This window comes from Borostomias antarcticus (genome assembly GCF_949987555.1).
Source record: "Borostomias antarcticus genome assembly, chromosome: 6".
Taxonomy (NCBI): Eukaryota; Metazoa; Chordata; class Actinopteri; order Stomiiformes; family Stomiidae; genus Borostomias; species Borostomias antarcticus.
In genome coordinates, this window is record NC_140239.1 from 3,136,234 (window position 1) to 3,159,154 (window position 22,921).

The 22,921-nt window shown below is 46.9% G+C and overlaps 1 protein-coding gene across 1 annotated transcript in view; it reads left to right on the plus strand.

Moving 5' to 3' along the window:
- Positions 1-1,097: 1,097 nt before the first annotated feature.
- Positions 1,098-22,921, plus strand: part of LOC311310180 (piwi-like protein 1) — a gene marked incomplete at both ends in the record, with an annotated part of 41,020 nt that continues 19,196 nt past the window's right edge. Inside the window, 12 exons of the mRNA XM_084439604.1 lie at positions 1,098-1,181; positions 1,493-1,718; positions 12,777-12,943; positions 18,844-18,934; positions 19,333-19,458; positions 19,890-19,893; positions 20,263-20,377; positions 20,679-20,866; positions 21,411-21,483; positions 21,752-21,952; positions 22,510-22,613; positions 22,757-22,827. Of these exons, the coding sequence (XP_084295730.1) occupies positions 1,098-1,181; positions 1,493-1,718; positions 12,777-12,943; positions 18,844-18,934; positions 19,333-19,458; positions 19,890-19,893; positions 20,263-20,377; positions 20,679-20,866; positions 21,411-21,483; positions 21,752-21,952; positions 22,510-22,613; positions 22,757-22,827 (1,450 nt within the window). The remainder of the gene's footprint in view (positions 1,182-1,492; positions 1,719-12,776; positions 12,944-18,843; positions 18,935-19,332; positions 19,459-19,889; positions 19,894-20,262; positions 20,378-20,678; positions 20,867-21,410; positions 21,484-21,751; positions 21,953-22,509; positions 22,614-22,756; positions 22,828-22,921) is intronic.

The window sequence follows — 22,921 nt, forward strand, 5'->3', positions numbered from 1 at the left end:
ACAGACCGTCTGTTATCTTTCAGCTGGCTTTAGCTCCAAGCCAACTAGGAGCACTGCTCGTAACTATCTAACGTGACTGATAACTCAGTTGAGGGAAATACCGGGGCAACGGTGGCGTTTTCTCCAACACAGCTTTATTATCTAACACAGAATCGGTCACAGGCATGGAACTCATGAGCTGCAGCTGTAGATATTTGGACTCTCTGTCACTTTTCACTCGGAGCGAATATGCAGCTTTTCTTCTCTTCATCTCTTCATCTCTTCTTCTCTTCTTCTCGGTGACATTCACGCGCCACCGTTCACAAAAACACCGGCGGGCCAAGTAACGTCACTACGTAGGCTAAGCCCAGGATACCCCCTCGTTAAAAGTGACAGGCGAGGCCTAGAACACGTGTGAACACCGATAAAGTCTAGGCATATAGGCTACCCAATTCATGGGTTTCAAATGTAGTCCTAGACCTGCCATATTGGGGACCAACACAGGTGTTTCAATTTATCTGATTGGCTCTACTGCAGTAGAACTCATTAACTCATTTGAAACACCTGTGTTGGTCCCCAACATGGCAGGTCTAGGACTACATTTGAAACTCATGAATAGATTCAATCAGGCCTCCGGACAAAACAAGAGACACACAAAGAAGACAACACACTACACTTTCTGGACCCGCAACATGTATATGACAAAGGAAATAAGAAATATTTCATTCAAGTGAATTTTTTTTATATAGATTGAGAGATTCCTATTATAAGCTCCCGCCCCCCCCAATTGCCACCTGCGACCCCTTAAGTTGCGTGTGTGCTATGTATCAATCAATCAATCAATCAATCAATCAATCAATCAATCAATCAATCAATCAATCAATCAATCAATCAATCAATCAATCAATCAATGTGTGCTATGTACACTCACTCTGTGTAATGTGAGTGTCACCATGGCCAGGTCCTTTTAAGATATCAAATGGTACTATTTTTAATTTAACACATATTGTTCTTTGAATACAGATATACGGCAATGGATTATTCCATGTCAATTCAATGGCGCAACGACCAGCTCCCCACAGAGATGGATTATCAGGAGGCCTCATCTCAAAACCAGGATGTCGGGTCTACCCGGGCCCTCTTTGATTGGGATGGAGATGAGGAGGCCCAAGACCACCAGGCCCCCTCTGACAGGCATGAGGGTGAGAAGGTATCTGGTAGCATCTTTAGCGCACGGAAAAAGATGACAGAAACCAATAAGATGAGACAGGAGGAGAAAGCCAGAAAGAAGGCAGAGAAGGAAAAGGAAAAACAGGAAGAGAAGGTGAAGAGAGAGCAGTGGAACAAGTCAGCTGCAGAGGAGTATCGGAGGCAAGCTGAGGAGGAGCGGAAAGCAAGGATAGAAGAGGAGGAGGAGAGGGAGGCCAGGAAAGAGGAGGAGAAACCGATAGAGAAGGAAAAGAGAAAAGAGGAAGAGAAGGTGGAGAAAGCCCTCTCTGACTCTCTGGCCCAGCAACACCAGGAGGCCTTGTCTAACAACAGCCAGGTAGAACAGGCCCTCTTTGAATTGGATACAGATGAGGAGTCCATCTTTGAATACATTTCAGATGAATATGAGTCCCAGGATGACCAGGAGGCCTCATCTCAAAGCCAGGATGTCGGGTCTACCCGGGGCCTCTTTGATTGGGATGGAGATGAGGAGGCCCAAGACCACCAGGCCCCCTCTGACAGGCATGAGGGTGAGAAGGTATCTGGTAGCATCTTTAGCGCACGGAAAAAGATGACAGAAACCAATAAGATGAGACAGGAGGAGAAAGCCAGAAAGAAGGCAGAGAAGGAAAAGGAAAAACAGGAAGAGAAGGTGAAGAGAGAGCAGTGGAACAAGTCAGCTTCAGAGGAGTATCGGAGGCAAGCTGAGGAGGAGCGGAAAGCAAGGATAGAAGAGGAGGAGGAGAGGAAGGCCATGAAAGAGGAGGAGAAACGGAAACGGAGAGAGGAGAAAGATAGAAAGAAGACAGAGAAGGAAAAGAAAAAGCAGCAGAAGAAGGCAGAGAAGAAAGAGAAAAGTGAAGAAAGAGAGAAGAGAGAGAGAAAGAAGAGAGATTGGGAGAATCATGTTTTTTATTAAAAAGATATTATATAAGAATTATATACACAAGATATGGGAGAATTATGCCCGTTTACAAGAGATAAAAAAAAAGTGCCTGGAAAGTGTAAAGGTGAGAGAGAGAGAGAGAGAGAGAGAGAAAGAGAGAATTGTGTATTAGGCACACACTATACCTTTAGCATCACCTGTTTTCTTTACAGTACTTGAAAAAAGCACAACCAGTGACTAACAATACCGTGGATATGAGGTCATGTGAATCTGTTTGTAATGACGCTGTCACTGATTCAGACTCCTGTCTTTCCTCTCCTCTTTTCTCTTTCCTCTTGCAGATTATTCAATATTTGCAGCAGAAAAACACTGAGACCAGGACACTGACCCTCAGACATCATCACAATTGCGCATGACGTTTCTATAGTACAGTACTATAAGGTTTACTTCCAGGTGTGGACGGAAGTCATCTACCTCTTTCAAGGTTAAATTATGTCACAGTGCTCTTGGTGTTCTGCTTGAGGGGTACCTGTGTTGGAGGAATGTTCTCTAGTGTGAAGAGCTGTTCTCCTGGTTCCTGTGTTTGAGGTATGTACTCTACTTCCAGACTTCTGTGTGGAGAGCTGTTTGCTGGCATCATTCACGTTTGTGCTACTGTGGGCCGGGTCTCGCATCAGAACTAGTCATCTCTCCAGCAGTGACACACTGGTCCTTCACTGACTTCACTTCCAGCTCCATAGGAGTTCATTGAAAGCACCATTCACCTCTGGAGGACTTCCACATTTTCCAGGCAGTCTCCTGTCCTCTACCAGCAAATGCAGAATACATTTTCAGACTCGGTGAAAGCATGAAGGACTGGGAGAATCAGACTGTGTTGGGTTCATTGTGGCAAGTGAGAGACGGTCATTAATAGTATTAGTAGTCAAGTAAAAATTCCACTGCAAATTCCCTTCAATATTTGACCAAACAGAATTATGGAGGTAATTATAAAAGAAAGTTTTGACAGCATTTTGTGCAACCTTGTGTGTTATGTGCACAACATTTTTGTCTGAGACCACCCCTAGTCAGCAACAAAAGTTTGTCGTTTTATACAGGGACCGTTGTGGTTGTGGTGTAAACTAGGCCGGACTCTCCCACTCCTTCATGCTTTCAGGGCTGGCCGCTGGCATAAACACTGTAATAGTTCAGTTTTCTACTGTAGTAGAAAAAGGAAAACAAGAACAGAAGAGTGCTGTAGCCAGGTATGTAATTTCATTTATTTATTAAAATGATGACCTGAAAGGCGCCTTATAAATAAAAATTATTATTATTATTATTATTATCATTATTATTATTATTATTATTATTATGTGATATCAAACTGTGGTGTCTCATTAAGCATCCATAATAATCTGAGTGAAAATAAACATTCAGAATTATTTAAAAAGATAGTTCAAAACCAGCTTTTTTTTGCTGTTTAGACCAGTTACAATATAATTTAGGTTAGTTAGATTAGTATGGTGATATGATTTAGTACATTAGTTATGTTAATGTGTCTATGGAGGGCTAGTACTGATGATGAATAAGGAGAGTGGCTTAGAGCTCAAAAAAGATAGTTAGCCTCCTTGTTTATAAGGCTTTGCTTGTTAGCTAGCTAGCTAGCATGTTTTCTTGCGACACTAAACTTGTATTTTGATTCAGACCGAATTAAACTGAACATAGCCACAATAATTTTAAGCTGCTGGATAGATTGTAATGAACATATTATTCTTTTTTGCGGAAACTTTTTTCTTAGAACAAGCTTTATGTCTTTCTGCTTGCTAGCATGAGTAGGACTGCATAATAATACAACATATTAAGCGAAGTTGCCCCAAATAGTTCCAGACTAACGAACCATAGGGCCTTTTGTGTGTTTAATAAACAGGCCTGGCGATGCATATAACACACCTGTGTAATGTCTTGATCAGCCTTTATTTAATAACTCATACTGATCTAATGTCTTATCGTTTCAGCGGCGTTATTACCCACCAAGACATGTCACCTGACTACGTCTGATGAGAGAACGTCTACCTGGTTTCCATAGCTGTGTTCGAAACCGTTCCCTATTCCCTCCCTATATAGTGCACTATATAGTGCGTCCGCCATTTTTTTGTAGTGTTCGAGTTCTCAACGGTTAATTTAATTCACTATATAGTCCACTACAAAATACTCACAATTCACATTGATTTCTAGTGAACAGAAGATATATTCTACAGTTTCTCACATATACCACAATGCAACGCTGTCATGTTTTACCGAAGGAGAAGACGTGAAGAAGAAGACAGCAGCTATCAGTGGCTAAAGCAGTTAGAACATTACGATGATTCCTCTAGCTGTTTTGCTGCTAATGCGAGTTTGAGTTTGCCTCCGTTTATGCCCAGAAACATAAGTTGAACCAACAGCATCAAAATGATGACAGGAATCATAGTAATATTAGCTAACAGCTTTAGCCACCGACAGCTACCGTTAATGTTATGGAAGCTGCTGTACGTCATGAGCTAACTGGCTATCACAGTCTTGCAACTTTACAGCTTGCTATTAGCAGACATCACCATAGTTTACAAAACCACACTTGCACATCATTAGAATTTTAACAATTTATTTGGGATTTAACATTCAAAACTAAACATGGACATAGGAATATCCGACGCAATGACGTTCCATGTTGTGTCTGAAACCTTTTAATCGTTTCCTATGTAGTTCACTATATAGGGAACACTACATAGGGAATAAGGAGTTAGTAAACGAGGGAACGATTTCGAACAGCTCATGACTACTGCCGTGAGAACGTCTACCTGGTTACCATGACTGTGATACATTTGCTTGTATGAACATGTGCTATATAAATAATATCTGAATAAATTTGACTATGACAACTGCTGACAGATGGTCTACCTGGTTATTATGACTACTAGTCAGTCACTTTAATAAACATTGTTTTCAAAGAGATGTGTTGTTAATTAATTTGAGCAGCCTAGGCCGGCCCTGCCGGGTGTGACAGTCTTCTGCATTGGTGGGTAGAGGGCAGATGATGGGGAGATATGGAGGTCTTCTTCAGAGGTGAATCATGCTTTCAGTTAACTTCTATGCAGCCCAGTGAGGTCAGTGAAGGATCAGTCTTACTGCTAGAGAGATTACTGGTGCAGATATACGTCCCAACCTAGAGTGGCACAGGCATGAATGATACCAGCTAACAGCTCTCCACAGAAGTCTGGAACTAAAGAACATTCCTCCAGACCAGGAATCAGGTAAACGTCTCTCCACACAGAGGTCTAGAACTAGAGAACCTTCCTACAACCGAGGTAATACTCAAGCAGAATATTAGAGCACTTGCTACGTAACTTGACCTTGTAAATGCAGGTCCTTGAGTTCTGGCAGTCTCAAAAGTATCACTAAATTGGGCATCCCCAATTTGGTTGGAAATGACACCTTAAATGTTTTTCTACCAAAAAAAATTAAGTGTGTTTGAGGCCAAATGACTTCCTTCCACATCTGAAAAATGATGCTATAGGCTATGCTAACTAGAAATGTCATGCTGTAGTCAGTGCACAGTTGTTGGACCGGTACTCAGCTCTGCAAGCCCAAAAAAACTTTCAGCATCAGCAGAGATCGCTCCCATCCCGACAGCCTGCTCTCCCCCTGCTGGTCTCTCCACACCACCCAGCCACGGCCTGCTCTCTGCCCTGCTGGTCTCTCCACACCACCCAGCCATGGCCTACTCTCCATCTGCTGGTCACTCCACATCACCCAACCATGGCCTACTCTCCTCTGTGCTGGTATCTCCACACCACCCCAGCCATGGCCTGTTCTCCACCTGCTGGTCTCTCCACACCACCCAGCCATGGCCTACTCTCCAATGTGCTGGTCTCTCCACACCACCCAGCCAAAGCCTGCTCTCCACCTGCTGGTCTCTCCACACCACCCAGCCAAAGCCTGCTCTCCGATGTGCTGGTCTCTCCACACCACCCAGCCAAAGCCTGTTCTCCACCTGCTGGTCTCTCCACACCACCCCAGCCAAAGCCTGTTCTCCACCTGCTGGTCTCTCCACACCACCCAGCCACGGCCTGTTCTCTACCTGCTGGTCTCTCCACACAACCTAGCCAAAGCCTGCTCTCCGATGTGCTGGTCTCTCCACACCACCCAGCCATGGCCTCTTCTCCATCTGCTGGTCGCTCCACACCACCCAGCCAAAGTCTGTTCTCCACCTGCTGGTCTCTCCACAACACCCAGCCACGGCCTGTTCTCCCCTGCTGGTCTCTGCACACCACCCAGCCAAAGCAAGCTCTCCGATGTACTGCTGGTCTCTCCTCTGTGTTGGTATATCCACACCACCCAGCTAAAGTGTGCTCACCGATGTGCTGGTCTCTCCACACCACCCCAGCCAAAGCCTGTTCTCCACCTGCTGGTCTCTCCACACCACCCAGCCATGGCCTGTTCCACACCTGCTGGTCTCTCCACACAACCCAGCCATGGTCTGTTCACCTGCTGGTCTCTCCACACCACCCAGCCATGGCCTGCTCTCCCCTGCTGGTCTCTCCACACCACCAAACCATGGCCTGCTCTCCGATGTGCTGGTCTCTCCACACCACCCAGCCAAAGCCTGCTCTCCGATGTGCTGGTCTCTCCACACCACCCCAGCCAAAGCCTGTTCTCCACCTGCTGGTCTCTCCACACAACCCAGCCATGGCCTGTTCTCCACCTGCTGGTCTCTCCACACAACCCAGCCAAAGCCTGCTCTCCGATGTGCTGGTCTCTCCACACCACCCCAGCCAAAGCCTGTTCTCCACCTGCTGGTCTCTCCACACCACCCAGCCATGGCCTGTTCTCCACCTGCTGGTCTCTTCACACCACCCAGCCATGGTCTGTTCACCTGCTGGTCTCTCCACACCACCCAGCCATGGCCTGCTCTCCCCTGCTGGTCTCTCCACACCACCAAACCATGGCCTGCTCTCCTCTGTGCTGGTCTCTCCACACCACCCCAACCATGGCCTGTTCTCCACCTGCTGGTCTCTCCACACCACCCAGCCATGGCCTACTCTCCTCTGTGCTGGTATCTCCACACCACCAAGCCAAAGCTTGCTCTACTCTGTGCTGGTCTCTCCACACCACCCAGCCAAAGCCTGCTCTCCACCTGCTGGTCTCTCCACAGCAGCCCAGCCAAAGCCTGCTCTCTGATGTGCTGGTGTCTCCACACCACCCATCCATGGCCTACTCTCCTCTGTGCTGGTATCTCCGCACCACCCAGCCAAAGCCTGTTCTCCACCTGCTGGTCTCTCCACACCACCCAGCCATGGCCTGTTCTCCACCTGCTGGTCTCTCCACACCACCCCAGCCATAGCCTGTTCTCCACCTGCTGGTCTCTTCACACCACCCAGCCATGGTCTACTCTCCTCTGTGCTGCTATCTCCACACCACCCAGACATGGCCTGTTCTCCACCTGCTGGTCTCTCCACACCACCCCAGCCAAACCCTGTTCTCCACCTGCTGGTCTCTCCACACCACCCAGCCATGGCCTGTTCTCCATCTGCTGGTCTCTCCACACCACCCCAGTCATGGCCTACTCTCCACCTGCTGGTCTCTCCACACCACCCAGCCATAGCCTGCTCTCCCCTGCTGGTCTCTCCACACCACCCCAGCCAAAGCCTGCTCTCCGATGTGCTGGTCTCTCCACACCACCCAGCCATGGCCTGCTTTCCCCTGCTGGTCTCTCCACACCACCCAGCCAAAGCCTGTTCTCCACCTGCTGGTCTCTTCACCCAGCCATGGCCTGTTCTCCACGTGCTGGTCTCTCCACAGCAGCCCAGCCAAAGCCTGCTCTCCTCTGTGCTGGTATCTTCACACCACCCAGCCAAAGCCTGTTCTCCACCTGCTAGTCTCTCCACACCTCCCAGCCATGGCCTGTTCTCCATCTGCTGGTCTCTCCATACCACCCCAGCCACGGCCTGCTCTCCCCTGTGCTGGTCTCTCCACACCACCCCAGCCACAGCCTGCTCTCCCACCTGCTGATCTCTCCACACTACCCCTCCCCTGTGCTGGTCTCTCGACACCACCCAGCCACGGCATGCTCTCCCCTTTGCTGGTCTCTCCACACCACCCCAGCCATGGCCTGCTCTCCCCTGTGCTGGTCTCTCCTTACACCGCCATGGCCTGCCCTCCACTGTGCTGGTCTCTCCACACCACCGCAGCCATGGTCTGCTCTCCCCCTGCTGTTCTCTCCACACCACCCCAGCCATGGTCTGCTCTCCTGCTGCTGGTCTCTCCACACCACCCCAGCCATGGCCTGCTCTCCCCTGTGCTGGTCTCTCCACACCACCCCAGCCACAGCCTGCTGTTCTCTCCACACCACCCCATAACTTAGGGACGCCCTATTTGTTTCTATCTTTAAGAAGGGAGACATGGCAACTGAAATTACCGTGGCATTTCCCTCCTGTCCACAACTGAGAAAAGTCTTGCTTGGTTTTTGGCTAACAGAGTCCTCCCATTCAATCAATCAATCTACCTATCAATCAATCAATCAGTCAATCAGATCGTCTCAGACCACCACCCTCACCCCTGCCCATACTGCACCAAATTAAACCCACAATCACCACCCCTCACCTTACCCACACTGCACCAAACTAAACCCACAACCACCACCACTCACCCCTACCCACACTGCACCAAACTAGACCCAGGACCACCACCCTCACCCTGCCCACACTGCACCAAACTAGACCCAGGACCACCACCCTCACCCTGCCCACACTGCACCAAACTAGACCCAGGACCACCACCCTCACCCTGCCCACACTGCACCAAACTAGACCCAGGACCACCACCACTCACCCCTACCCACACTGCACCAAACTAGACCCAGGACCACCACCCTCACCCTGCCCACACTGCACCAAACTAGACCCAGGACCACCACCCTCACCCTGCCCACACTGCACCAAAGTATGTGGCTCCAGGATCGGCCTCTTCGGCCACCTGAAGACCCACAGGGACCAAGAAGGAGGACAGTCACACTCCACCCCGACTGACCGCCGATGATGTGTGCGTGAGTATGTTTTTAGGAGTAGTTTATATTTGCACTTGCCTAGGCCTATTTTATCATAGGAATAGCTCTCTGTAGCGGTTCTGGTGCTTAGATAACTTCACTGCTGTGTTTTTCTTGTTATATAATTTCTCTTAGATCTGAGGATAACATCAACACTGGACCCTCCACTTCAGTTGGAGAGCCTTTATCCACCTTCAGCGAAGTTAGCTACTTGACGGTCACTGTCAAATCTAGCCCCTCACCTGGAAGGCCAATGACAACATGTCAGCTCGTCAGACACGTTACGTCAGTGTTGTGTGTCAAAGTATTGAATGTCGTGACTCCAGGACACCCTGGACTGAACGGAGTTCGCTGCACAGATGAGAGAGTTGACTCATCAGACCAGACTCTTCAGGCTTTTATGATTAACTTCATGGTGGAGCAGAATAGGGCTGTCCTAAGATATCCATCCATCCATCCATCTTCATCCGCTTATCCGGGGTCGGGTCTCAGAGGCAGCAGCTCCAGCAGGGGGCCCCAGACATCCCTTTCCCTAGCAGCATCAACCAGCTCTGCCTGGGGAATCTTTAGCCGCTCACAGACCAGTGCGGAGATGTAGTCCCGCCACCTAGTCCTGGGTCTACTCCGCGGCCTCCTCCCAGCCGGACACGCCTGGAACACCTCCCTAGGGAGGCGCCCAGGAGGCATCCTCACTAGATGCCCGAACCACCTCAATTGGCTGCTTTCGACGCAAAGGAGCAGCGGCTCTAATCCGAGTCTCTCCCGGATGAATGAACTTCTCACCCAATCTCTCAGGGAGACCCCAGCCACCCTCCGGAGAAAACTCATTTCGGCCGCTTGTATCCGTGATCTCGTTCTTTCGGTCATGACCCATCCTTCATGACCATAGGTGAGGGTGGGGACGAAGATAGACCGGTAGATCGAGAGCTTTGCCTTTTGGCTCAGCTCTCTTTTCGTCACAACAGTGTGGTAAAGCGACTGCAGAACCGCACCAGCTGCTCCGATTCTCCGGCCAAACTCCCTCTCCATGGTTCCCTCACTCATGAACAAGACCCCCAGATACTTTAACTCCTTCACTTGGGGTAAGGACTCATTTCCTACTCGGAGCGGACAGGCCACCGGTTTCCTGCTGAGAACCATGGCCTCAGATTTAGAAGTGCTGATTCTCATCCCAGCTGCTTCACACTCAGTTGCGAACCTATCCAGAGAGTGCTGGAGGTCGCAGGCAGATGATGCCATCAGGACCACATCATCTGCAAAAAGCAGCGACGTGATCCCCAGCTCACCGAACTGCAAACCCACCTCCCCATGGCTACGCCTCGATATCCTGTCCATGAAAATCACAAACAGGATTGGTGACAAAGCGCAGCCCTGGCGGAGGCCTACCCCCACCGGAAAGGAAGACGACTTACTGCCGAGGACCCGGACACAGCTCTCGCTCTGGGTGTACAGGGATTGGATGGCCCTAAGTAGGGACCCCCTCACCCCATACTCCCGCATAACCCTCCACAAGACCTCTCGAGGGACCCGGTCGTAAGCCTTCTCCAAGTCCACAAAACACATGTAGACAGGTTGGGAAAACTCCCAAGCCCCCTCCAAAATCCTTGCGAGAGTGAAGAGCTGGTCGGTGGTTCCACGACCAGGACGAAATCCGCATTGTTCCTCTTCGATCTGAGGTTCGTCTATCGGCCGGACCGTCCTTTCCAGCACCTTGGAGTACACTTTCCCTGGGAGGCTGAGTAATGTGATGCCTCTATAATTGGCACACACCCTCTGGTCCCCTTTTTTGAATATTGGGACACCACCCCAGTCTGCCACTCCTTTGGCACTGACCCAGACTTCCACGCAGTGTTAAAGAGGCGTGTCAACCAAGACAGCCCCTCAACATCCAGCGCCTTCAGCACTTCTGGACGGATCTCATCAGTCCCTGGGGCTTTGCCACTGTGGAGTTGTTTGACTACCTCAGTGACCTCCTCCAAGGAAATTGACGACCCCCCATCATCTTCCGGCTCTGCTTCGATCGTAGAGGGTGGATTAGTCGGGTTCAGGAGTTCCTCAAAGTGCTCCTTCCAACGCTCAACAACCTCCTCAGTTGAGGTCAGCAGTGTCCCCTCCTTGCTGTATACAGCTTGGATGGTCCCCCGCTTTCCCTTCCTGAGGTGTCTGATGGTCTTCCAGAAACACTTTGGTGCCGACCGAAAGTCCTTCTCCATGGTTTCTCCGAACTCCTCCCACACCCTCTGCTTTGCCTTGGTCACGGCTGAAGCCGCAGCCCTCCGGGCCCGTCGATACCCTGCAACTGCTTCTGGGGTCTCCCGGGCTAACATATCCCGGAAGGCCTCCTTCTTCAGTCGGACGGCTTCCCTGACCACCGGTGTCCACCACAGTGTCCGAGGGTTACCGCCCCTTGAGGTACCTATGGCCCTGAGGACTGAAGCTTAATTTATCTTGTGAGTAAAATTTGATAATTATTTTAAAGTTAAAGTGTCAGTCCTCCACTATTGAGTGGAACTATCAGAGCTATGTAAATCAATTCAGTTTACCTTGCGTTTCCATGGTGCTACGCTCAGTGCTTCTAGCCTGCTCCACCTAGGTTAGCCTTCAGCTCTGGATAACATTGCTGTGATCCTGCCTTACACTGACCTAAAACCAGTGGCTGTCTATGAATCCAGCCTGGCAACATACCGCTCCAGGATACCCAGGACCTTAAGCCTGCATCCACTGATACCAGACAAGTGCTGGCTACTGAGGGCCTGAAGCCTCTCATGGATAGGAAGGAGGATGAGAAGGTGAAGGAAACAGCCATTGATACCATCCTGCTTCAGTTCACCAAAGGCACTCAGCAACTTGTCATAAACAACATTATGGAGGATTAAAAAAAAAATCTATTTAAAATAAGAAGCAGGATTTTGAAGCAGCAAAAATAATCTTTATTTAAATTTCAGTCCTCTACTACTACGTGGAATTATCAGAGCGATCTAAATCAATTTTGTTTACCTTGTGTGTCCATGGTGGTTTGATTGTAGCCTATGCAGGCCTTGGATATTGTGTGTCATTGAAGCAACTGAGTGCTCTCCAAGGAGTGGACAGCGATTACATCTCCCACAGTTACAGGGCTGTGCTGGGGAACAGATACTGCTATGTTCCTACATCTTGACATGCATCAGGTCTGGGCTGAGTTCAACCCAGACTGATGTTCCTTTGTGCCAGCAGCCATCAGACTGTAAGTCTAACAGTGCCATAGCTTTCTGAGTGTTATGGAGGTGTGTGTGTGTGTGTGTGTGTGTGTGTGTGTGTGTGTGTGCATGTATGTATGTACTGTATGTGTATTACTAGACAGCCTGTTTGTATGTATGGATATGTGTGCTCCTAAACATATATATCTATTTATACAGGCTGGATGTGTGTATGTACTTAAACAAAATAATTCTAGACTATACACATGCTTTACATATAGATGCATATAGTCCCTGTTTGTCCTCTTTGTTATGCTTACTCCTCTTTATTTAGTTTATTTTCCAAATTTGCTGTGATTTTTCCACTGCTGAAATGCCAAATTTCCCCCTAGAAGAATCATTAAAGTATCCATCTATGATGAGTGGGCGCCACTGGTGGATCCTCTTGCTTCCAGCCTGCTCCAACCAGGTGAGGCAGCTCTGGACGACGCTGCTGTGATCCTGCCCAACGCTGACCTGAAACTAGTGGCCGTCTATGGAGCCAGCCTGCTGAAGACTAGCGAGGAGCTCCAGACACCTGTGGATGACAACATGCTGCTCCAGGAGAGCCAGGAGCTATCTGCTGATACCAGGCAAGTGCTGGCTAGTGAAGCTGAAGCTTCTCATGGATATGAAGGAGGAGAAGGTGAAGGACACAGCCCTTGATACCATCCTGCCTCAGTCCAGCGAAGGTACCCAGCTCCTTCTCATGAGGGACATTATGGAGGATTTTTTGTGAATAAAATAAATAATTTTGAAATAGAAAAAAAAATTATATAACATTTCTGACCTCCACTGCTAAGTGGAATTATCAGAGCGATCTAAATCTATTTTGTTTACCTTGTGTTTCCATGGTGGTTTGATTGTAGCCTATGCAGGCCTTGGATATTGTGTGTCATTGAAGCAGCTGAGTGATCTCCAAGGAGTGAACAGGGGATTCAGATGGACCTGGAGAAGAACGAGCAGGAGGCTGGATCCACCACCCATATTAAGGGCATTTCATTTATACATTTTTATTATTTCATTAAAATGTCTGCGTTGGATTTGACAGTGTTCTGATTTTTATTTACATTTAAACTCTTGACTGCATCTGATTCTTTCTGTCGAACCACATGCAGTTCCTGTCGTCTCTAGGCGGTGATGTGAGCACAGTTATAAGTTATTACTTTACTTTATTTGTTTATTTTGACGGGACAATGCATTTTGATGAACACAGATACATGAAATGGATTCATTAAAAACATCAATACACGACAATGTGTAAACCAGGCCAGGTCCAGCCTGGCTTATGTGTGTTGGCTGGCTTGTTTCTGGTAGGACGGTAATGTTTGATAAATAAAGATAGGTCTTGTCACCTGGACACATCAGTTCCAATGCTTCCAATGCTAATACAGCACAATAAGAGCAGGATAGCCAGTTAGCTCATGGGCTCACTACAACTAGAAGCAGCTTCCATAACATTAATGGTAGCGGTCAGTGGCTAAAGCAGTTACACTGATGATAACATAAAGTCATCCTCACCAGGAACCCCGGTCTCCTGGGTGCGAGTCCAATGCTCTCACCACTACTCTACTTGTGCAGTGGAGATCGGTGGGTGGGTTTTGGTGTCCTTCTTCCAGTCCCTAGTGTGGGTTGGGGATAGAATATGGGTTGGGGTTAGGGACAGGATCTGATCTATGAGGCAAGGGGTAAAGGTTGGAGTGAAAGGATGAATATGTGGAGGTTTGGGGTATAGTCCCATAAAGTCATCCCCACCGGGTCTTCAACCCCAGTCTCCAGGGTGGGAGTCCAATGCTCTCACCACTACTCTACTTGTGCAGTGTAGATTGGCGGGTTGATTTTGGTGTCCTTCTTGATTTTGGTGTGCTGGGACTACTGCCTCTTGTGGTGCCAACAGAGAAATGCAGGCCAACATTGTCCTCTGGAGGAGGGGAGGGAGGGAGGGAGTGATGACCGGACGAACGCTATACTAGGTGCCCTGGCTTACAGTCACGCACAAAAAAGCATCAATACATTAAGCTCATTTCTCCATCACCACCTAAAGCTGTGCCAGTCAACAGTCAGTCTAATCACTGAAAATAAACCACATAGGCGTAGAGCGACTGGTGCATCACATCCTATACAAAAATTAATTACTATAGGATTTGAAGTGTTCTACTCCTATTGTAATGAGGACTGTCTGTCTATAATGCAGTAGCGTACCATGGGGTCTTGCACAGGGTCTTCTCCGACATTGTTATTACTGCCAATGCCCCCCAACCCCCCCCCCCCCTGCACACCCCGTACACACACGCAGATAGGGAGAGAAACTATACATGTAGGGGTCAGTGGAGTCTTTTGGTTTTGATGTTCTGGGACTACTGCCTCTTGTGGTAGCAGCAATGGAATTGCAGGTCAACAACACGACGCAAGACGCAAGAAGCACGGACAAAAAGGATTCCCTCTCCTTGGTGTGTCGGCTTACAGCCAACACACAAAAAGCCGGATTTAGCACAAGGCTAAACTACTATTTAAGGATAAACTAAGGATAAACTATTTAGCACAAGGCTAGACTACTCCATCCGTAGTCCCCGACATAGAAACAGTAGTCAAATTCTCCATAATGTAACGCAGATAAATTATCACAATAACAACATTAAGACAAAGTAAAACGAACTACAATACATGGGCACAGAACACACTACAGTGAGAGCGACTAGTTCAGGTTTGTCATACTGTATATACAAGGTGTGGGTATGTTTACAAAGAAATGCTTTATTAAGTCCTCACACAGACAGTAACAACAAGCATTAAAATAAGATACAGATAGAGCTTTGCAGTGTACGTTTCACTAACACCATGATCCAGCTAAGCACTGTGGTCAGTCTAGTCTAGACCATGAGACTAACCCAGCCAGCTAAGCACTGTGGGCAGTCTAGTCTAGACCATGAGACTAACCCAGCCAGCTAAGCACTGTGGGCAGTCTAGTCTAGACCATGAGACTAACCCAGCCAGCTAAGACGACCTCTCTCCTCTCCCTCCCTCTCTCTTCTCCCTTCCTCTCTCCTCACCCTCTCTCTTCTCCCTCTCTCCTCTCCCTCCCTCTCTCCCCTCCCTCTCTCCTCTCCCTCCCTCTCTCCTCTACCTCCCTCTCTCCCCTCCCTCTCTCCTCTCCCTCCCTCTTTCCTCTCCCTCCCTCTCTCCCCTCCCTCTCTCCTCTCCCTCCCTCTCTCCTTCTCCCTCCCTCTCTCTTCTCCCTCCCTCTCTCCTCTCCCTCTCTCCTCTCCCTCTCTCCTCTCCCTCCCTCTCTCCCCTCCCTCTCTCCTCTCCCTCCCTCTCTCCTCTCCCTCCCTCTCTCCCTCTCCCTGGCAGGTAAACAGTGACTGGAGAACTTCCTTTCAGCCTGGTCTCTTAGGTCTGAATCTCTAATCAGTCTTAGATCTCAGACATGAAAGACTCGCACACATCTTCCTCAAAATGGCCTCTGAGGTGCCAGGTTCTTTTCTACAGGATGAAGGGGAGGGTGAGGGGGAAGAGGGAGGGGAGAGAAATGGTGACCTCCAGTCTGGCCCTCCTGTATGACAGGGTCTTTGTCACAAAACCCTCAATTCTTAAACATCTGAATCATTCAACTTTTGACAAGGTCAGGAACACAGAGAAAGGAAACGATCCTTTCCAGTCTTTTAGGACACGTCTGGCTTCCTTAATGATGGTGGATGTCGAATTGGGTTAGAGCCCAATACTTAGCCTATTGACATTTTAGGTTCATGCAATCCTGTCAGGGGTCGTGGCTCCTATGAAGTCAGGACAACTTTAAGATGGTAGCCTATCAAGCAAAAATATATATTGGCATTGAGAGAACAAGTGTACTCTGTTTATCCCAAAATATGCATTACATTTATCTGTTACATCTACTTATTACAACTACTTATTCTGCTTAGCATAAACTGAAAACATCCAAACACAACACACCACCATATAATCTTATAAATAGGGTCAAATCACACATAGCTCTTGATCACTTTCCCTTTGAACTTCCAAAACAAATTATGTGCTCAGATCCAGAAATATAGTTGTTTAGTACTGTCTGTCAGCCCCCCGCCAAAACCGGCATTTTCCATTGATCTTTGCTACATCAAAACAGACGCTGGTGATGAGACAGAACAGAGTGGCACCAAGGAGAGACTTCAGAGTGTCGTAAACTCCAACAGCATCAGCATCACCAGTGCTTTGTTACATATTTAACAGAATTAGATTATTAGACAGTAGGCCTATAGCAAAGTAAAATTATAAATTATCTAATGACAAACCAGGCGATCTGGATGATAAGAACATAAGAAGAATGTATATAATTCATTTTTTGAGTCCCCCTTGCCTATGACCTCTTAGAGGACGTCTTATTTGCTGGTGGGTCCTCTGGTGTATTATGGAATGCCATGGAGGAGTCACACAAGCCCTCTAATTAGATCTATCCTTAAACCTTTATCGCCATCTAGTGGGCATTTGATAAATACTGTAGCTGTCTTTGCAATCTTTGCCTCGCATACGAGGTCACTTCCAAAAGCAAATTAAAATTAGTTGTTTTGTGTATAATATGCATCTTTCTTCATTTTCTCTTTCTAAATAATTGGATATTCTTCATATAACACTATCTCGTGGCCGTGGAGGAAAAAAGGTGGTACTATCTCAAGTGTGCCGCTGCGGAATGATATATGGAGGTGACAAGACCTATTAACATCAGGCTGCTGAATCTCCACCGGCAGAACTTCATTCACATCACTGCTGGTCATTATAAAAACTTGAGTCGAATGTAAGTAGCTAACTAACTAAAGATAATGTTATAAGAAAGAGAATGATAATGCCAAAACAATTTGACAAGTAGTGTAAAGGTAAATCTAGCTCTAGGATTCACACAGGTGGCTGAAAAACTTAACTTTGAAAATGTTATCAGCAATAGGTTAGCTACTAGCTAACCGTCAAATTGCCATTAGTGTCGAATAGCTAACTTTAGCCAAAAGTCATGAACTTTATACTTAACTTTACAGTAATATTTGATGTAAATGAAGTCTCTGTAACTAAGTATTATATTAACATATATATAACATATAATATGTTCTCAATATAGGCCGCTCTAAATTTGTATTCTCACAAATGTAACATTTCTCAACCTCGAGCACGAGGCGAATCCTGAGGGAATCCTGAGCACGTGACGGTTGAGGTTTATTTTAGCTAACATGGGCGCCAGTGGACTCATTTAAACTTTAACCAAAGGGAATCATGTATGCATATTGTAGTTGGCTAACGTTAACTAGGTAAGCACGCAGAGTTATTCAACTAAAAGGGGTTCCAACTGATCTTGAAAGTTATTTTTTGCATACAGCAAAGTTAGCTAGCTAAACAGTTCGCTAGCAAGGTTAACTAACTTTAGCTAAGTGTTAAAAGTGGTTTTGGTGGCTAATGCCGCTAGTTAGCTAACATGTAAATGTTACTAGTTGGTATGTTAATGTCACAAGTTGTCACCTTAGAATTGTCAGTATTGAAATAATAATTAACAAACTAATATCTTGCAGCAACAGAAAATGCCAGGTAGAGCCAGAGCAAGGTCTCGAGGGTCCTGGGGTGAGTATCTGGGGTGAGTATCTGGGGTGAGTATCTGGGGTGAGTATCGTTAGTCTGAGCGCGGAGTGGCCTCGCGGCCATTTTCTATTTGCTTAGTTTCCGGAGTAGAACCCGCCATTATCTGTCAGACAAATGCCGAATCGAGCAGCCTAGTCTCGCCAGTCGCTACGAATTAACTTTATTTTTTTTAAAACATGGACATACAAAACGGAGTAGCCTTGCCTTATTGTATCCTAGGTTTATGGGTAGGCCTGTTTTTGGACAGTATCCTCATAGGCCGGAAACCACAAGTGCAAAGCAAATAGGAGGAAGGGGATGGATCCACATTACGGGATTTCTCACAACCCCCTTTATTGTCATAATTGTGGATTGTACTCATTTACTATGAACTAACTCGTGTTAAGTGTTGGCCATATGTGATTCTTAGGGCTGGGTATCGATTAAAATTTCAAGAATTTATTCGATTCCGATTCACAAGGTTCAAAATCGATTATCACGATTCGATTCAATATCGATTAGGTAAGTGTTACTAATACCTTTTTTTTTTTAAGCTGTAACCTTAATTATATGACTGCCAAGTTATGCAACACATCAATACTACAGCTGGGTATCGATACCCATTTCCAAAAATGAATGCATCATTGAATGAATTAATGAACTATTCATTCCTTCATTTATTCATTCATTAAATAAAATATCGATTTTGGGATTCATGAATCGATTCAGAATCATTTGATTCAGAATCGATTCAGAATCAAATGTTTTTTTAAACCCAGCCCTACTTCATTTATTCATTCATTAAATAAAAGATCGATTTTGGGATTCATGAATCGATTCTGAATCATTTGATTTAAACCCAGCCCTATTGATTCTGTGCTTTTCTGAAGACCCCCTCTCAGGAAGTGGCTCAGGCGATCCCCCCTCCGTCCGAGAGCGAGCTGGTTGGACGAGGTCGACAGAGGACGGCTCCAGGAGCGGTGGCTTCTGAAGGTACCATGTTCTTATACAGGGGTGCAGACTTGTCACCTTTAGGTGAAAATAGCCGTTTTTAATCCAAAATAGGTCATTTGTTTGATCAGTTTATGTATGAGTTTGTATGTTTGTCACCTTTGTCACCTGTGATCGGTTTGCACCTCTGCTTATATATAACACATGATACATCTAACCTATGACACTAATAAAATAATGATATCTAAAGAAATATTAATGTTATACTGATTAACTGATTTTATTTGACAGAATGTTAAAATAATACATAATGCTTTCCCAATTGGGCAACAATACATTGATTAAACCTCAATGATTAATCTACCCCATGACTAACCAAATAAGATTGGTATTGTTCTGATCAATTGCCTTATTCCCCTTCTCATGTTTGGCCTCCATAGCTGTTCTAAAGATATCGGCAGGATTTCAGCAAGTGAAACTTGGAGAGCGAGGTCGAAGCCGCCGTGATTTTCATGATGCAGGAATCAACACCCGGCAGGCTATAGAACATGTGAAGTCAAAGACTGGTATGTGTTCATTTACAGCTGTGATCAAGACAAATGTGTGTGCGTGTAGTTTGGAAGATGAGCCAAGGTTACCACCCTATATTAAAGCAATACATAGCGTTTTCTCGGAACTGCACCCCTACAGGCTCTGCGGGTAAGTGCACTGTCGTAACGTTATCAGATAGGCTCTGTGCACCAGCTTCACTACTTCCTGAAAGTCACTTGGCATCTTTATTTCCTGTCCAATATGATTGGATTAAGTGATTAATCAGGTGTGCGCTGGGTCTGCCGCACACCTGATTTATCACTTCCATCCAATGGTATAGGACAGGAAATAAATATGCCTGTAGAATTTCAGGAAGTTGTGCAGCTTGTGCAAAGAGCCTATTTATAGCATGGTTTTATTAACACTAAACGTGATCTATCTTCTATGGCTTGTGACTCCCTCCCAGCTTGGTACGAACAGCATAGCCTGGATGTATCACAACTTCTAACACTGTGTCCTAACTACACGCGACGCAAGCGAGCGTTGGTGACAAGATGCGTTCCATTGCTTTGTTTTCTATTGTTATGTCCTAACTGGACGAGAGCGACGCAGCGCGAAGAGACGTTTTAACTGCCCTTTTGACGCTAGCCCTGTTCCTATTTTCCTCCTGTCGCTCGCGTTGACAGGCGTCTGTCTTCAGTTGGGAATATAGACAAATGACGTAACGGAACAGGACATTTAACGGTTTCAGTTAGGACAGCAAACATGCGATGTCGCGTTCTGTTGCTCACGTCGGAAGCAGTTAGGACACAGTGTAATGGACCTCCTCTGTTTCTCAGGAACACCGAAGCCCAGAGGGAGATGAACACCTGGGGCCTCAACTTTGACAACAAACTGCTGAGCCTCACAGGCAGAGTCCTCCCTGCTGAGAGGATGGTCCAGGGGCCCAGAACGGTGCGACTCCACCAATACAGATCAATCAATCAAAACTTTATTTGTATAGCGCATTTCATACCCAGAGGCAACACAATGCGCTTTACAGAGAACAAGGGAGGTGGGCATATGACCCACTCTCTACATATTCCAGAGGGAAACAAAAAAACATTGTACACATGCAACACTGAGACATTGTGGAATGTCTCAGGTCATCAGGCAACTTGTTCCAGAGTTTTGGGCCGTAGAGACTGAAGGTGAAATATGGAGATGGGTCTGGCGATGCGAGACTGCTACTAATCAAAGTGTGTGCTTCTCCCAGTACGAGTACAACCCCTGGGCGGCCGACTGGTCCAAGGAGATGAGAGGGATACCTCTGATCAGCAGCCGCCCCCTGGAGAACTGGATCATGTTTCACACGAGCCGCAACGCGGACGAGGCCCAGACGCTCCTCCAGACCCTCCACAAGGTGGCACAGCCGCTGGGCGTCCGCATGCAGAGGGCCGTCATGTAAGTTCTCTCACACTGGGATGTTATCGGACAAGGCAACGGCACCATCTAGTGGAGTGTCAACAAGCAGCGCTTATAACAATGACAGGGTTTGCACAAGGTGTTTGAATTTTGAGGGGGAAATCAAGTACTGGAATACATTGAAAATAGCCCTTTTTATAACAAAGTGCTTAAAAAGACATTTCAGCACCATGGACAGTGCCACAGATTTTTATCAGTGACCTGATTATTTTTTTTAGCTGCAATCAATGAGTGAGGTCGTTGAAAACGAAAAAATAATGCTTGAAGTACTTAAGTCCATGCATTTCATTTAGTAATGTCTTTATGAACCCGGTAATGAGCCCTGCTGTGAATGTTCCCAATTAAAGATGCAGTATGTAAGATTTTCATCAGATTTTAGTATTGCTATGATAAATGGAGAGGGATAAGTGACTCAGCTCTACACCTGTATGGCTATGCTACAGCAAGCATAATAACTATGCAGCTTTAGGAAGGTATTACATGACATTCTGAGATGGTGAATCAGTGGTTGTCCTGTATCCAGGATTCAGTACGAAGATCGGCAGGAGTCTCTCCTCAAGGCCCTGCAGCAGAACGTCAGAGAGGGCACCCAGATGGTCCGTCTCCATTCTCTTTCTTTCTCTCTCTCTCTCTCTCTCTCTCTCTTTCTTTCTTTCTCTCTCTCTTTCTTTCTTACTCTTTCTTTCTCTCTCTATTTCTTTTTCTCTCTTTCTTTCTCTCTTTCTTTCTCTCTCTCTTTCTCTCTCTCTTTCATTCAATCAATATTTGTTTTAGCAGCTGTCAATCAGCACCGGAGTGTAACTGGTGTTGTTTGGGTGAGGGGTTCGGGATTGTAACTCAGAAACTGCTTCTTCTCTTCTTCAGGTGGTGGTGGTCCTGCCCAGCAACAGGAAGGACAAGTATGACAGTGTGAAGAAGTACCTGTGTGTGGACTGCCCCACGCCCAGCCAGTGTGTGCTGTCCCGCACCCTCGGCCGGCCCGGGGCGCTCATGACCGTGGCCACCAAGATCGCCCTGCAGATGAACTGCAAGATGGGAGGAGAGCTGTGGAGTGTGGAGATCCCAGTGAGTGTCACACCCCCCCACCCTCACCTCAGTTCTAGGACAGCAGTTGGACCCTAATTAGACCCTGCCTAATTAGACCCTTAACTTCAATTCATGAGCTGAATTATCGGTATGTATTGAAAATCTGACATTCCACTTAGGGTTTCAAATTTCAAGGAATTTCATTAATCGATAACTGTTAACCTTAACAAACTATAGTCGATTCATTGATAAGAACGTCCCACGCCGGACTGCACTTTGCTCGCTTCACTTTTGTCGTCTTCCGCTGTATCTTTGAAATTTCCCGGCATCCCAATTTAGCCTTGACTACGTGGCGTGGCGCCCTCATGTGCAGTCAGACCATCAGGATTACATTTCACGCAACTCCCGTTGATAACGTTTGTTTAAAAAAAATAAAAAATCTGTTCCATTAACAAGCAATTAATCAAGTAACCAAATCTTACTCGAGTAAATTCTTAGCGCCAATTAATCGATAGTCGATTAACTGTTAACATCCCTGATTCCACTCATAAACTGTTGTAGTTGTACCAGTCTGGCATCTCTCTCGTGCTCCACAGCTCAAGCAGCTGATGGTGATCGGTATTGACTGTTACCACGACACTTCTGCTGGGAAGAGGTCCATCGGTGCCCTGGTGGCCAGTCTCAACCAGGGCATGTCCAGGTAGGGGCTGACATTAACCACCCAGCCGCCATTTTGGCGACGTTGCTCGTCAGTTTGCAATTTTCCCCTTGCACATTCTGTAGCTCAGTGACCGCACTAGCCGTGCTATAGGATGCTCGCTAATGAACAGAGCGGTTTTCCAGATGGTACTCCAAGTGCGTGCTCCAAGACCGCGGCCAAGAGATCATGGACGGACTGAAGGAGCGGCTGAAGGGTGAGTTCAGTCGATATAAAAACCATCCACAGTGGACAGGCTCCATTTTCAACACCCATCTGACCCTCGTCCCTAAGTCGACTTGGGCTGAATG